Genomic DNA, 15243 nt, shown 5'->3' with positions numbered 1-15243 from the left:
AGCCAGAGCGAACTGCTCCATCCAAATGAATACCTGGGAACAATTATCATGTACAAGGCGAGAGGAATACGGTCCACAGCTCATAAGGAGGAGATGCTTTTGAAGCCTCAAACAAAATAAAACTTTAAAGCTGTCAGAGGGGATTACTTCCTCACATCTAGTCAGATTTGTCCAAATGTTCTATGAGTCAATACAGCTTAAGCTTTCATGGAGCACAGACAATCTCAATTAGATTAGACGCATTTCCACCTAACTGAAATCTGCCTGCATCAGTCTTTTTCATATACATGGGTGTTGTTTTTTTTTTTTTGTTCCAGCAAAGACAGGTATTTATCCCTAAAGTGGCTTGTGATTGGCAGCAAGATTAGTTCAATTTAAGAGCCAGAAAAACAGCATTCGCCGATCTCAAGACCCATCAGTTTATTAGGACATCAAAACAGCCTTTTTACATTGGAAAACTGATTCAAATTGAACCACAGGTTAATGGAAGAATGTAAGATGTCGTTCTTGCGGTGAAGCCGTGAGATTTCCAGTTGAGCTGACTGCGCAGACCTGTGTGGCAAATTACCGGTGGCCACCAGCCAAATGCTTGTAAACCGCGGAATTGGCCAAGGGGCTCTTTGTACGTGCAAGAACTTATCGGTTAAGGGTTGGTGATGGATTTGAGGTGTCGCAGTATTTTGTGAGGTGAGCAATACGAAATGCGCATAATGCACATTGACATGTGTAAATCTAAACAGCTGACGTTGCCGAGCTGGTTGACCTTGAGCGAATAAGTCAGAGCTCTCCGGTGTTTCAAGCCGTCCTTATTTCATTTTGGCTGCCTATGTGTTTCACCATCTATAGAAGTCAAAGCACACTGGCCAGCGTCCCATGAGCTATTTTAAGCAGCCCTCCACTCTCAGCCTCAGCAACGATCTTCCTTCACATTATGCTCTGCATATTCCTATCTCCAAAAGGGGGTACAAGCTACAGAGGGGCAACGGCGCTCTATTAGGACTAAGTCCTTATCACAATCTTGTCCAGACAGGCGAATAAAATCTAAATAAATATAAATCAATAATGATGTATTGGAATTAGTTTTTTTTCATGCAAGTACATTTCTTTTTTTGGGTTGGGTGCCGTCAAGCAGGAAGACTTTGATTTGAGTTTGTCTAAATGAATATTGAAAGAAAATTGACTAATTTACTATTTACTGGGGCAAAATTTACTAAGCCGTGCAAATAAGCACGAGGCCGTCGTCCAGAAAAAGGCTGATAGGCGCCAGTTCACTGCCATGATAACCAAAAGCAATCGATCTGTGACAATTAGCAGAGAGGTGCGAAAAGCAGGATGGCTGATAAACTAATGAGGGGAATTTAACAAATAAAAATGCACCATCCTTCTCTTGTAGAAACATATTAGGCCACAGGACTAAAAAAAGGACATTTCAATGCTTATTTTGAGGTTGCATACGCAGTCAGGAAAGGTTTACGGAAACTGTAAAATGTCCACAGGGTCACCAACATGACTACTGAGATGGCCAGTTCTGCTTCCAGAGAATGAATATGATTAATATTTGCTGCAATCAAAGCACAATCACAACATTTCCTGGTGAGGGGAACCCAAGACTTCTCCCTTTTGCTCCGATATACAGCGTAGGGAGATTTTTCTTCCTTTGGAAATCATTACGCTGATTATCAGGTGCAATGCTAACGCAGCCCACAAGTCTACCCTGCTGACAAAGGATTTCACAGAAAGTATCAAATTATCAGATTTGAAAAAGGGCTACATCGCCCGTGCAGTTCTTGCTGTTGTCCTACATAAGCTCAAATTAAAGCTGAGACGAAGCACTGCTGCCTGTTCCTTAGTGTGGATCCGTTCCCTATCAGCAAATAAGTCAAACATGAGAAGGAAAATTAAAACACATAAATACAGTTTTTTTTTCTGAGCCTGCTTCCCTGGAACGGAACAAATTTATTCTCAAGTGGCGACAGACCAAATCCTTTGTAGTCATTCAGCATTTCTGATGTACACCGTATCAAAATACACGGCCACGCGAGACTTGTGAGGAACCGCTGGTCGCCAAAGCGGAGCTGACAAACCGTAACAGCTGCGACGCTCACTTCCTCCTCCACATAAGCACAGCAAAGTATGACAGTTCTTTTTATAGCAACTTCCTGAAATAAAAGCGCATTGACAAGAACATAATGGCACTTTATGTTGAGATGGCATTATTCACACTGTTCACATTAGTGGGTCAAAGTGAGCCCTGTCTGCTCGTGTCATAAAGTGAGAAAATCTACGACAAATGCAAAAATGGCCCATTTGCATCTATTTTCATTGATAGTACGAATTCCCTGCTGCTTCACCACTTTACTGTGCAGGCGATGGAAATTATTTAAATGCCATGTAAATGCCGCTCACTATGACAGCGAGTACTGAATGTGCCCCGTAAAGTCCCGTCCCTTTCTCATTGGCTCGGAAGCCGAGTTTTAATCACAAACAATCTGTGAGCGCTAATTACTGGGACACACGCAGAAAATCTCCACATGGAAAAGGTTAATAATAACCAACTCGCTTAATATCTCAAAACGATCACATCCTGTAGCAATCTAAGAAATCTAAGAAAACACACAAAGAAATATTGCTCACAGGGTAAAAAAAGGCACAAATCAAAGTGACTGCACAGCAGAAAGTCGATGCAGGGATGACATCCTAAAAGACAGAACCAGCAGAAAGATGGAACGGGATAACGAGCAGGACAAGCTGGCAAAAGCTGCCTGGCGTTTTGTTTTTCCTCTCCATTCCTCTTGTTAATATAGTGAGTTTCTTGCGGTCCGAATTTACACCAAATCCCACCGCGATGACCGTGGCGGCTCGCAGGCTGTTAGCAGCACATACAGGCATCCCAAACAAAGGTGCATCTTTATAACATGCCATATTATAAGATAACAGAGCAGCTATAACACTTCCTCAAAAGTCAACTCATTTTATAGGCCCTGCGCCCATGTGGAGGGACAAAAAACGTGGACATCCACGCATTCACACACACAAAATGTCGTGTCAGTTGCACAGGCCTAAAAAAAAAATAATAAAAAAAAAATACAGTCTATTAAGCACAAAATGGCTTCTTATCAGCTCAAAAATCTCTGTGCAAACTACAAAATGGTGCAAACCACACACTGAACTGTGCTCTTCCTCGCTATTACGCAACAGCTGTTATCATTCAGACCTGTTTTCTTAGTCGATCGCACTAAAGGTAATCCGTCATGTCCGTTTTTTTCCCTAACATGTCCAAGACCATCACAAACAGAGGCATCCTTAGAAAAACAAAAAGGTACCGGATGTCTGGCATGAAATCCAGCCATTTCTTTCCCCACCCTTCTTGAGACATTCCAACTGGACAAACTGTGTATTCGTATCAGATTTCAGATGCTTGCTTTTTTTTTTTTTTTTTTTTTTGCTTTTTTTATATAAAATCACAACCTAATCTCTGCAAATCCTCTAAACTTTTAAGACCACCTCAGCTCTGCAAAGAACACAATCAATATTGACAGACTCAAACATTTGTTTTGACCAACTTTTCGCAAGCAGCGGGGAGCACGAGAGGCCAGATAAACCCTGCAAGGTCACTTTTTTTTTTTTTTTCCCCATCTAGGGCAGGTGGTTCCTAAAAAAAAAAGCAGGATGTTGTGCAGTATGGGTGGCATTTCCTTGTTTTGTAAGAGGAAGGACTAAATATGGCAGCCTGGACAACAAAAGAGTCCGTTTGAAATCAAACTAAACCTGTTTTGATACAGCATCAAGGTTTCTCAATCCCATTTTGTACTCACCTATAGTACCGAGACTGGAGGTACGTGGAACACACTGCTTTGGACACGTGACTGGCTGAGCCAAAGTCTATCACCTTCACCCTATAGGGCTGCCTCACTGGGTCCACCAGCATTATGTTCTCCGGCTTGAGGTCCGCGTGAATCAGACCCATGCTCTTCAACTTTTTCAGAGCTGTGGCTACCTGCTGCAGCACAGGCCTGATCACTTTCAGGGGCAGCGGGCTGAACTTATTCTGCTTCAGGAAATCGTACAGGTTCTGCTCGAGCATCTCAAACACCAGGCAGGTGTGGCTGCGGTGCTGGAAGCATTCAAAGGCTCGCACCAGGTTGTGCTCATCTGCGTTCTCCCCACTCAGACGAGCCAGGATGCCGACTTCGATCTGACCCTGCCGTGCATATGAAGGGTGATTCTTCAGGATCTTCACAGCCACCACCTCGCCCGTGCCCCTCTTCCAGCACTTTACTACCTGGCCAAATGTGCCACGTCCCAAAAAATCCAGCACTTCGTAAGTATTCTTCAGGGAACACAGGACTTCATGCTGTACTACCTGATAGTCCCCGTCTGCTCCTCCTGCACCCACACCCTGTTTGGAGGGGCCCCCTCCGGCCACGACAGCCGCTGGCGCCGTCACGCCTGCGTTCCCCACGTTCGTCGTTTGCAACATGGCGGGCAACATTGACAGTTCCTCCACAATCTGCATGGTGCTCCCTCGGTTATCCAGCTCCTCACTTTTACGTTTCAGCCCACATCGCTGAGAGCTGTCAGGTGAGTTCAAACCTCCACAGGTCTCTTCTCCGTCGCCCTCCTCCTCCTCTCCCCCTCCCTCAACTCCTCCACTGCAGCCCTGTCCCCTTCCCCCTCCCCCTGGCCCAGTTGCTCCACTGCTGCTCCCACTTGCTAAGTCTGTCTGATGTTGCTGCTCCTTGCCCCGTGAGTGGACCGCCCCCGCCTCCTGTCGCTGCTGCTGGGCCACCAGTGGGCCTGGTCCTGCTCCTCTTTTACTGGGCTGCTGTCTTTGAACGCCACGCACCACCACTGTCTGCACTGGGTACTCCTGACCTCCGCGTGCTCTCAGGCCCACCGCCAAGTCTCGGTTCACAAACGAGTGGGCTTGTTTAGTTGGGTGCACGATGCCAAGGGTTCTGCTGTTCAGATAAGTCCGCCGGTGTGCCCTCTCATGGTACACACAGCTGCTGGGCTCAACTTTGAGTTTCTTCACGCTGCTAAAGGCACTTGTCTGGGTTTGATAAACGTGTGGTGGGTAGACCAAGACTTGTGAGGCCATACCTGCAGAGAGAGAATAAAGCGGCAGGTTAGTTCGAGCCACGGAAATCAACTTTGCAGTGACACTTTTTGAAAAGACACTTTGAAAGACACAGGCCAGCAGGAACAAAGCAGATTCAAAGTTGGCAATAGTGCTGCGAAGCAGATTGGACAATATTAAAACACTGTTGCTGTTACATCATCAATCAAAATGATTAAACACCAGGATCTTTGGGTCTTCGTTGGCTCAAGTTCAAAGGTCAGCAATCCTATTTTGATGTCTTTCACTCCTCGTCACGACTGAAGTTTTGTGTGACCGATTCCCTTAGCGATTTAATTTGGGGCGAAAAAAACAAAAACACCAGCATAAAAGCGGGAAAACACAAAGAGCGAGTGACGTCAACCATGCTGCCAGCAGCGGCCCGCTTTCCTTGAAGATTGAAATCTACGCATGCTGTGGGACCACAGGCAGGCAGCTGTGCATCATCCTGAACTACAAACCCACGTTGTACAACAAGAAAACATCAACAACTTGTTTAACAAGTATTTCTGTTGCCAACTCCTGACTAAGCCAACATTTAATCACGTCGCCTGCTTATCGCGCACATCTCTGGTACCAGCGAGTAAGGAATGGATCATATGCAGAGCACGGTGTGGAGGGAGGGGACTGCCCTCCCCTCTGCAATCCCACCAACACATCCACACTGCGGGTGACTAACTTCTCAAAGGTTTGACTGACCTACTCCTGCCATTTCCATGCATCCGACCGCAGGTCTCTAAGCAACCAGCTGAGAGGATGAGCGATAGAAAAACAGAGCAAAACAAAGTCACAAAGCATCATCAGGCCAACGTGTCAAAAAGAATAAAAAAGGAGAGGAAGTAATGAAACAAGTTTCATGATTAAGATCATCTTTGAAAAAAAACAACAGTGAAATAGAGTGACCTTATGACACCGTCTGAGTACAGAACTGGAGATTATGACTTTCATTCCGGGGAATATTCACTGATATCGAAGCTGCTCGGCTCCAGAGTTAATCAACATTACATTTCCAGGACCGCGTTTATCTAAAAACCAAAAGCCAACCAATCTTCATCGATGTTTTTAAACGGTATGTCAAGCAGGTCTCAACAGGCCCATTACTACTCTTAATGCCTTATTTATTATGTTTTTTAAAAGTCTGGAACACCCAAGTGAGTTAGATATGGGCCTGTTAGTCACTCCGAGTAGCCAAAAATAAATATCCCCGGTGGAGAGCGCACTTGTCTTAAGATAACACTAACACCACCAACTACCCCTCCGAGTCTATTCTAAGCAGCAAGATAAGTTCAACCCATTGTCTTGACAGCTCTTTGCACAATAATACCCCAGGTTACCATCCTCACCATTACAAAACACTTCATCAATCAAACCAAGCAGGGCTCAGACAGGTGACAATGAGAGTCAAATAAAAGTCTGAAAGTCAAGCAGTGGCACAGCCTATGTCATAGAGCTCAAAGGTACTTTTATTGGCCTCGATTAGACTTTAAGTTGACTGGTTCCAATTGCCGCATGACGTCCCCTATGGCAACATAGTTTCCTTTTGTCCAACTCTGTTTGGAGCCAACATAGCTGCAATGCATTCTGGCTCCAACACAATCGCTGGGGTTGACAGCGGCCACTAGATGCAACATTTGCGTTTCCACCAAAAAGGGCAGCGGCACCATCCCAGAAGCAGCTTAGCACCGAGTATAACCACGCGCTTGGTCTATTTTTAACAAAAGCATCAACCGCCACGGACTAGATGAGGCAGAGGCCAAACAGAGCAACGCCATAAAAAAAGAAATCTGGCCAATTATCCAATTAAATATCCTGTGCAGGCGCTTGATTTTGCATTGACATCACTGCACTCATACAACTGGCAGCAGAAGGTCAGAAAAATCAGGCAGTTTTACAGGGGATAACGGGAGCCTCAGCAACTGGTTTTGCACAGTGTTATCCAACACCCTGAAAAAGGCCAGATGGGATAAAGTGTGGAAATTCAGAGCAGGAGTTGAAAGCGAGTTGTTGGGTACCACAGAAACATGGATTTTATTGACTTGTACCGTTAGATAAACAACACTCTGCCCCTCTGAAACGCTCCTGGTGTGACAATGAAGCTACAGGACGGAGCAACTCCAACAAGTACAGCTTTTATGTGGTCAAATTCAAGTCTTTTTCCTTCAATCTGAGGATATCACGACCCCATATCCTCTTTAAACCCCATAGCTTTACTTACATTTAACTGATAACACCGGTATACACGCGGCGTGAATTTTAAAAAAGGAAGACGAGTAACAACCGCTCAACAGAATCATCGAATCTGTTCGATGCAGTCCAAACGCAGAAGAGAAGAACGGGACACAAAGAAAAGTTAAATGGGGGACAGTAGCCAGTCAGTGCTGCATTCAATGCGTAGGGCACAGAAGGCTGGGTTCAGTCTGACTTATTACATACTAGCAAAACTATACCTTTAAGCTCTAATCTGTTCCCAAGAACAGGACGCTGCGGTTCAAGATGGCGATATGACGCACATGTTGCCCAACAATAAATCAGCTGCCGTAAAATCATGACACCTTGTCACCTCTTTAATTTAATACTTAGAGTAGGAGGTTGTTAAAAATAGTGCATTACGAATTAATGTTAGATGATAAATCAAAGGCTTTACAACACACCACGTGATCAACGATGTGTAATCAGCATTGGCCGACCCTGCCGATCCCCAAAGTCCCGACCGGAGCAACCTTAACTGGAACTTAGAAAATGTATGAATAATTAAAATACTATCTATTTAAAGTAGATGAACGAATCCAATCAATAACAAGATGTCGCTACATCAAAATAAATAAAATAAAATAAAAAAATTCGGACCGTTAAAGGTATTTTCCTCATACAGAAACCTGTACAGGCTTTAATCTATATCTCCGTAATTATCTTTTCTTAAGAGGCACACTGACATTATAGCAGCTAAATGAGAAACATCCTTAACCTACAAAGCGACCGACTCCTTTTCTTTCCCGCACAGCAGGATTGAGACTGAGGTGACAGCTGCTGTACAGACAGGTTAAGTGGATCTACTGCAATTTCTTTTCTTTTCTTTTTTTCTATCTCCAAGTTCATGCTTCTGTCGTTTATGCAAGACGCTGTGGTCAGTAAACCTGTGTATCTTAAGCCTTTTTATTGGAACCAGGCCGAGTGACACAGCACTCTCAGAGGAAATGAGCAGGACCATGGGGGTGTTATGGTTCGTCGCTGCCAATCAGACCTGGAGCCAGTAAATATCCAAGACTTCTGCAGGGAGGACAAATGCCAGATAATAATAAATATCAACAGGCTTTCTGTCCAGTAAGAAAAACGTAGTCCCACCTACTGACGATTTGAAACTATCCAATATTGTGAGTATGGCTTTGTCTTTTTTATCCAAATGTGTTAACAAACACACCCAAAAGCCTGTTTAAAAACTGTTTTTAGGGTTAATGAATCTATCATTTAATTTCATAACATTTTTTTAAAAAAACTGTCTATGGTCTACACTCTGCTTTGTCTACGGGCCACTTTAGAATCTGTTGTAACTATCAAACAACCGTCTGACCAATGGCACACTAGCTTTTAGGGTAAAGGTGGTTATTCAGCTACAGTTTACCACACACATTACAGATATCCCCAGTTCAAATGTTTCTTCTCATGACTCAAGACTCAACAATGCGTTCTCAAATAGAAAAAGACCAGTGGAAAACACCACACACGCTGTGCTAAGGCGAAACAGAAAGTGTGAAAATCCAACCGAACGGTCGCATCAGTGTCATTTCGCTTTCATTCACTCCCATCTCAAAGCTCGAGCTTTTCATAGCATCCGCTATAAAAGAAAAAAAAAAAAAGATCAATTCTACACGGACAAGAGCACAGTTCAGTGGGTTTGTACACAGCAAATGCTGTGGGCTGAGAGGGTATTCCCAGAGGGTATTTCAAAAGGACAACAACCAGAGGGTCAAAGGTACACGGGACACACCCCCAAGTGGCTACAACACAATCAAAGTACAGACTCTGCAGATGGGAGTCACTCTACAACACTGTGTGTACAATTAGCAGCCCATCACTTCAAAAGGCAGAGCGCACTGTTGCTGTAGATGAAAATCTTCAGAAGTTTCCAACCTAGCCTTCCACAAACTACGTGGCAGCTCAGAGCCAATGCAGCTGCAAGGCATTTAGTTTCATACCGTTGAGAGAAGAAAAGCACAACGTGTTTAAATGGTAAAATAACGCAGTGTGGCAAAGTCAGAATCTACACTGCCACAGAAAGACTGCAGCATATATGCCCCGACTGCATCCTCTGTGGCAGGGAGACGTTAATTGCTAGCTGTCTAAATCTAAATACCGGTTTACAGTAATACAACAGAAAGAGCCGATTCAAAACAAAACCCGACTCAAACGGACTCGCCTGGCCACAAGAATTCAGCCCCGAAACGAGGACAGAGGAGAAGTCCAACGCAAGAATGAGACAGAGACAGCTTTTCCTTAACAGCTGTTGCTATTATTACCATCCAGATACTTCTAATCAGCCGTGAGGCTCCTCCTGGGGCATTGCAATACATTCTCCAGAGCTGCCGCACATGTCCAGCACACATGTGGTCTTCAGAAAGCACTCGGGTCAAATGTTCGACTGCGGCCAACTCAAAGCTTACACTGAAGGAAACCGAAAACACTTCACACTCCACCAACCATAAGGTGGCATTTTACGGAGGGGCCATGAGTTTTGAGAGGAGGGCAAAACAGATCTTAGTTGCTGTCATGACGTCTCTTTGTTTAGTTTGTTTCTTTGAATCTGATATAATATCTTTAACAGAATGGCACTTGTGGTATGTGTATCGTCTCTTTGTGCAAGTACGATAGATATAACACACAAACAAACAAAAGAAAACAGTGTTCCACAGAGTTGACTCTGCCTATGTGTGCATGCACGGCAATAATCGCACAATCGGCCTTAATCTGAACGAGACAGCAAGAGCTGCAAACAGGATACTCCGTTTATCTTCAAGCTTACATGCTTCAGGTTTGCGTCCTTTCAAAGTTTTAAGCATATCCTCGTCCTTCACCGCACTGAGCATTTAAGCCTACCCTCGCTTCTCACTCAGCCAAAAAGCGTGGAGTCTTTCTACAGCAGCCATCCCGGCTCAGCACTGAACCTTGCTGAAGTCTTGTGACCGAAACAAGCAGCCTGACGTATGAAACACAAGCATCAGTGTTCTTCAGAAAATTAAAGTGTGAAGTGGCTGATGACAAACGGACCCGTGAAACGGCGGTTTGTGTCCCCGAACTGCAGCGAAAGGTTCCGCAGGACGCAAATGGCACTATTATGTCAGGGTGTGTACAACTCTATGTAATACAACTGAGGTCCACAAACTTAATCCGATTGTTGCTTACTTTAAATATGGCCTTATTAAAGTTAAGGTGATCAGAAAATGTGGTTTAGATTGAAGTATCTTATGTAGAGTAAGGCCTTAATTTGGTCAATATTGGATTTGGACATGTAAACATAACCAAGGAGACGGCTGCTCATGATGTACAAAGCCGCGCTCATTTTCCATTTACCAGAACCATTAAATAATTGGCTGATAAGCATTAGAGTGCAACTCGGACTCCCAAAAGCTGAGCTATAAATATCTACCATTCCACAAGCGATGCATTAGGCCTTCACACTTTTGACAGAGGCCAGATGTCACGGGTTTATGTACCGTTCACTCTGTTAGGTCGCTCTGCATTCTATACAATAATCCGGCCTGTAATGCAATGATTCTGTCTGCCGCTTCGATCAGATAGTAAAATGCATTTTGGCTTCCGGTGTAAACACGACATCTACTGTATTCCCGCTCTGTCTTAGAGCTGTTCCACTACCTTTTTTTTTTAATTCCCGGACCCTCAACCTGAATGCACACTGTGGTGCTTTCCCTGTGTCTTGTGAACTTGATCTTTTATGCTTCCTAGATAAAAGGCCCTCTATTTTCTAAAGCATGTGATCCTGTGTTATTTCAGCAGTGAACTTCTGACTGGTTTGGCAGTTTTCTCCTAGTAAGATTAGCTACTGTTCAGAAGCAAAAAAAGGGTATTTCAAAAAGAAAAATAGCTCTTTTCAAGCTTACTGTACTCATTCTGACGTAGTCTCTTTGGGTTATAGTAAAGCAAAAATGACAACAAGCTTCAGGTGACATTCCACGATTGCACTCCAAAGATGGGCCGCTGCATCTGTCTCAAGAGTACAGACGAGAACACAGATGAGAAAGCAAACAGCTCAATATGCTGCAGGGAAATATGACCATTTCACTCTCAAAGAAGAGACACTAATACATCTTCCGAGCACGTATTAGCGGCGGTCATCAAGTCGCACGCTGAAATTCTACCCCCACAACCAACCATTTAAAGTCGATCGTAGCATCGCACAAAGTGTTACACTCATTACACCAGAACACATAAGCAGATTGACTCTTTTGATGCCATCGTTTTGGGTTGTTTTTTGGTTTTTGGGGGAGGGCAAAGATGTTTCACAGGTTATCAAGATCCTGGGATTTGACAGGCTCTGGGAGCTGGAACAGATGCCTCTTCTTGGGATCACAGATGTCTTCAACAAATCACTTTCGTGATCTAGGTTCCAACATAAAAACGCAGCGTCATGGTGGTCTGCCATGGACTCTCACTCAGTTTAGTTTACTGGCTCATTTATGTGCTGCATACCACAGAATGACATCATTTGGTTACCAGTCTTTTTTTTTTTTTCCTTTCTTACATCTGCCACAAAGCAACACGGATGACTCACAAGAGTTCCAGGTAATGAAGCCTTGCTGGGTTGGGAAAGTACAGAGCCAGAGCTGAATTCCTCTCATTTGATCGCTTTACAAAACACTTGAGCTTTCAGGGAAAACGGGATTTTTTTTTACTGACGGTGCCTGCGACATTTACAGCCTGCGTTCAAGCAGTTCTGACTGAAATGATGTCAAACGCGTTCCTTCTGCTGTCATTTGCGTGCATAGTGATTGAAAAACAATTGTAAACCCTACACTTCTCCTTTAACGCCCCGTTAATTGTGGCAGACGCCCTATGAGACACACTTCGTGTGACTAACTTCGCGTTAGTTTCACCCGCTTGTTTTTCCACTTGCATTGCTTAGTTCCTGAGCCACTTCCTTTCCTTTCCTTTCCTTTCCACACGCGTCGGTATCAAACAGCTCAGAGTTATTGCGAAGTCCAACTAAACTGTGAACTGAAAAATAAGGAATGTCGCCAACTCCTCAGAACATCGGGCAGCAATTAACCGGAAGCCGACGTTAAAATTTCAACCCCAACGAGGCTAGCTAACTAGCTAAATACCGTTAGACACATCCGAATAGCAAGCTGCAGTATTAGAAATATTGGGCAATTTTGGGCAAGTTAGAACCCACCACGTGGGACGGCCAGAACTCAAATGTCTATTACGTTTTTGGCTTATATAATAGTCGAGCCTTTGCCTCATATGTGGCTGTGTTCTGCAAAGTTGGGCTTAACGCAGCACAGTCGCTATTTTGAAGACATGGGTGCGAGGCAATAAACAAGATTCAAGCCCCGAGATGGGACGATATGGACGAATTCAAGTTAATTTTTCAAGAATAGTATAATGAAGTGAAATTATAATCGATTTATGCGAGGAAAGAGTCAACTCAGGCTGGTTGCTTGTATTGTTTGCAGCTGTGTGTGGCAGTAACAACGAGCCCAGCGAGCGTATATCACAAGAACACCTGCTGTATACGCCGAACATATCGCATGTTATAGGCATTCAAGAAAAAAAATACAAATATAAAAAAAGTGATGATTTGAGCAAGCATGCGTCCCATTGTGTGTGGCATCGCCCCAGTTTAATCCAGTCGCTTAAGCAGTCAGGTGATGGCATATGAAGTGATACGGAACTTACCAGCAAAGTCACTCCGTAAATGTTGCCCATTTGGGGTAGATTAACAATAGGATGCAGATGAAGAGAATCCAAAACAAATAGCCTTGGTAAGATTTTTAAAAAAAACATCCACCGGTCGCCGTGACAACGCTCGTGTGTTGCCCTCGCGTTAATTATTAGCACCAACGACGCCAGCGGAGCTGTTTCACAGGATAACAAAAATAGTCAACCTCTAACAAACTGATTAGCCAAAGTTGTGGCTGGGCTTGCTACGTACGAAGTAAACAGACAAAACACAGCTACATCTTCGCTAGCTAAGTTTATCGCTAAGTTGTGACTTGATAGTACGTCACATTTCAACTACCGTTTCAAAGGCTTAGATCAACAGATACCCCCAACAGACAGGCTTCAGCCCCCCGCCCCCGCCGCTTACCTTCACATAGAGTCGCTATAAGTATGATCCAGGGCTTCTCTGAACATGTTATGGACTCATAAATCCACACCATGCACAGTTCGCCTGCATTGCTGCCATCTTGTCCTAGACGACAGGAAGAGAGAGCTCGCTCTCGGTAACGCCACCATCTCCCACATTTCAAACATTAGATAACTCTTGCATATGAGCGTCTCGGAACACCACACCGAGCTCGGGTTGGACACACGCAGTTCAGATTCGTGTCCGTCTTATCTGGGCGTCGTTGCCCATCTCTGAACGGGTGGCCGTTACCCCTGTCTAGACGTGCGGCTCTACGGCCCTGCCAGCCTCTAACATGTCCCTTTTTCTCTAGCAACTGGAAGCAAATGTTTGTGAACTGACGGCATCGCTCAGTCCAGAGCAATCGATCACAGAGCAGGGACGCACGTACAAACGGAAGATTCAGAAGTGAATTTGCTTGGAATATGGCTCAGCACAATGACATTGTAATTATCTGGTATTGTCTGTTGGTTTTAGGGGGTTTTGGAGGGTTTTTGGAGAAAAATACAGCATATTCTCAAGAACGAGGCAATGTTTAGTTAACTGTTATGAATATACACATTTTTCTGTTTACCTGAAGATATGTGCAGAATTTTGGGGAAGGACAGATTAAGTTTGGGTGGGATTATGTAACCAGAATGACAAAAATCATGTATCCAAATGAGTCCGCATTAAATTGAGGGGAAAAGTGCTCTGTGATTAAATTAATACTTGTGGGACTCAAAATGTTTTGGACATAAATTTTGTTCATTATTTTCAAAGTATGATGAAGTAATTGAAAAGTGTTCTGAAAAATATTCAGATCAGATTATTTGCTTTGTTTTGTGATCCAGTATACAACATTAATAATTACGCAAATTAGCCTTTTGTGCAACTTGTATTTCTACAATTCAAAGTTGTCTGACCAAGTTTTGAAAGAGCGCACTTTTAGATTAAATGTATTTAGGCTCATACGAGAATAGGTAAGGAATTTGAAAGCATTTGATAATAACACTCCCTTGCAATCTTTGATGGGAAAAAAAAAACACTGATAATAATAAGTGCTAATAATAATAACATGATGTGGCATGGTGGTTTCTTCACAGCAAGAGGGTTTCTGGTTTGAATGCAGTCTGGGGACTTTCTTTGTGGAGTTTGCATGTTCTTTCGGTGTACGTGAGGGTTCTCTCCGGGTATTCCGGCTTCCTCCCACCATCCATAAATATGCCTGTTAGTTTAGGTGGTGATTCTAAATTGAGTAAATGTGAGTGTGTGCAATTGTTTGTCTCGTTTGTCTCTGTGATAGACTGCCAACCTACCCAGGGTATACCCTAGCTCTCCCCCAATGGTAGCTGGGATAGGCTCCAGCGCCCCTTCGACCCTGAATTGGATTAAGTGAGTATAGAAAATGGATGGATGGATGGACAATAATAACATCTTCCAGTCAGTCTCTTTAACGCTGCTGTAGAAAATAGAGCTGAGAAGGCTTATCACGATAAATTCATTGGCAAACTGCATATTTTTGCATTCATGTCCAATGTCTAATTCAAAATTCTTTGATTTGAAGCAGTTCTATTCATGCTCCATGGTGTACAAAACTATGAAGTATGAACAATATCAGTTTCTGAAATTTGCCTTGGTCGATGCACTTTTTAATTGCTTTCCTCTTCAGCAAAGCCTTTCAGCAAGAGCCTAAGGAAGTAAGTGGGGGTGTGCAAGCTAAAGTTTGCTACTCAGACAGCTAGGAGGCACCCAGCTGACAAGAAAGCTGCTCATAAGCCCC

The 15243-nt window shown here is 43.8% G+C and overlaps 1 protein-coding gene across 2 annotated transcripts in view; it reads right to left on the bottom strand.

Moving 5' to 3' along the window:
* The window catches only part of hipk3b (homeodomain interacting protein kinase 3b), a 37715-nt gene extending 23901 nt beyond the window's left edge, over positions 1-13814 (bottom strand). Inside the window, exons 1-2 of one of the 2 annotated variants that reach the window (XM_072380428.1) lie at positions 13443-13814; positions 3816-5103 (exon numbers count right to left, since the gene is read on the bottom strand). In XM_072380428.1, the coding sequence (XP_072236529.1) occupies positions 3816-5103; positions 13443-13515 (1361 nt within the window). In that variant the 5' untranslated portion in view covers positions 13516-13814. Of the gene's footprint in view, positions 1-3815; positions 5104-13030; positions 13126-13442 lie in introns of those variants that run through there. The other variant, XM_072380429.1, reaches the window with a different exon arrangement.
* Between the last annotated feature and the right edge of the window lie 1429 nt (positions 13815-15243).

The sequence above is a fragment of the Leuresthes tenuis genome, unplaced genomic scaffold, assembly GCF_036924035.1.
Source record: "Leuresthes tenuis unplaced genomic scaffold, fLeuTen1.0.hap1 SCAF_2, whole genome shotgun sequence".
Taxonomy (NCBI): Eukaryota; Metazoa; Chordata; class Actinopteri; order Atheriniformes; family Atherinopsidae; genus Leuresthes; species Leuresthes tenuis.
Note: the sequence above shows the minus strand (reverse complement) of the source record. Positions and strands in the feature narration are given on the sequence as shown.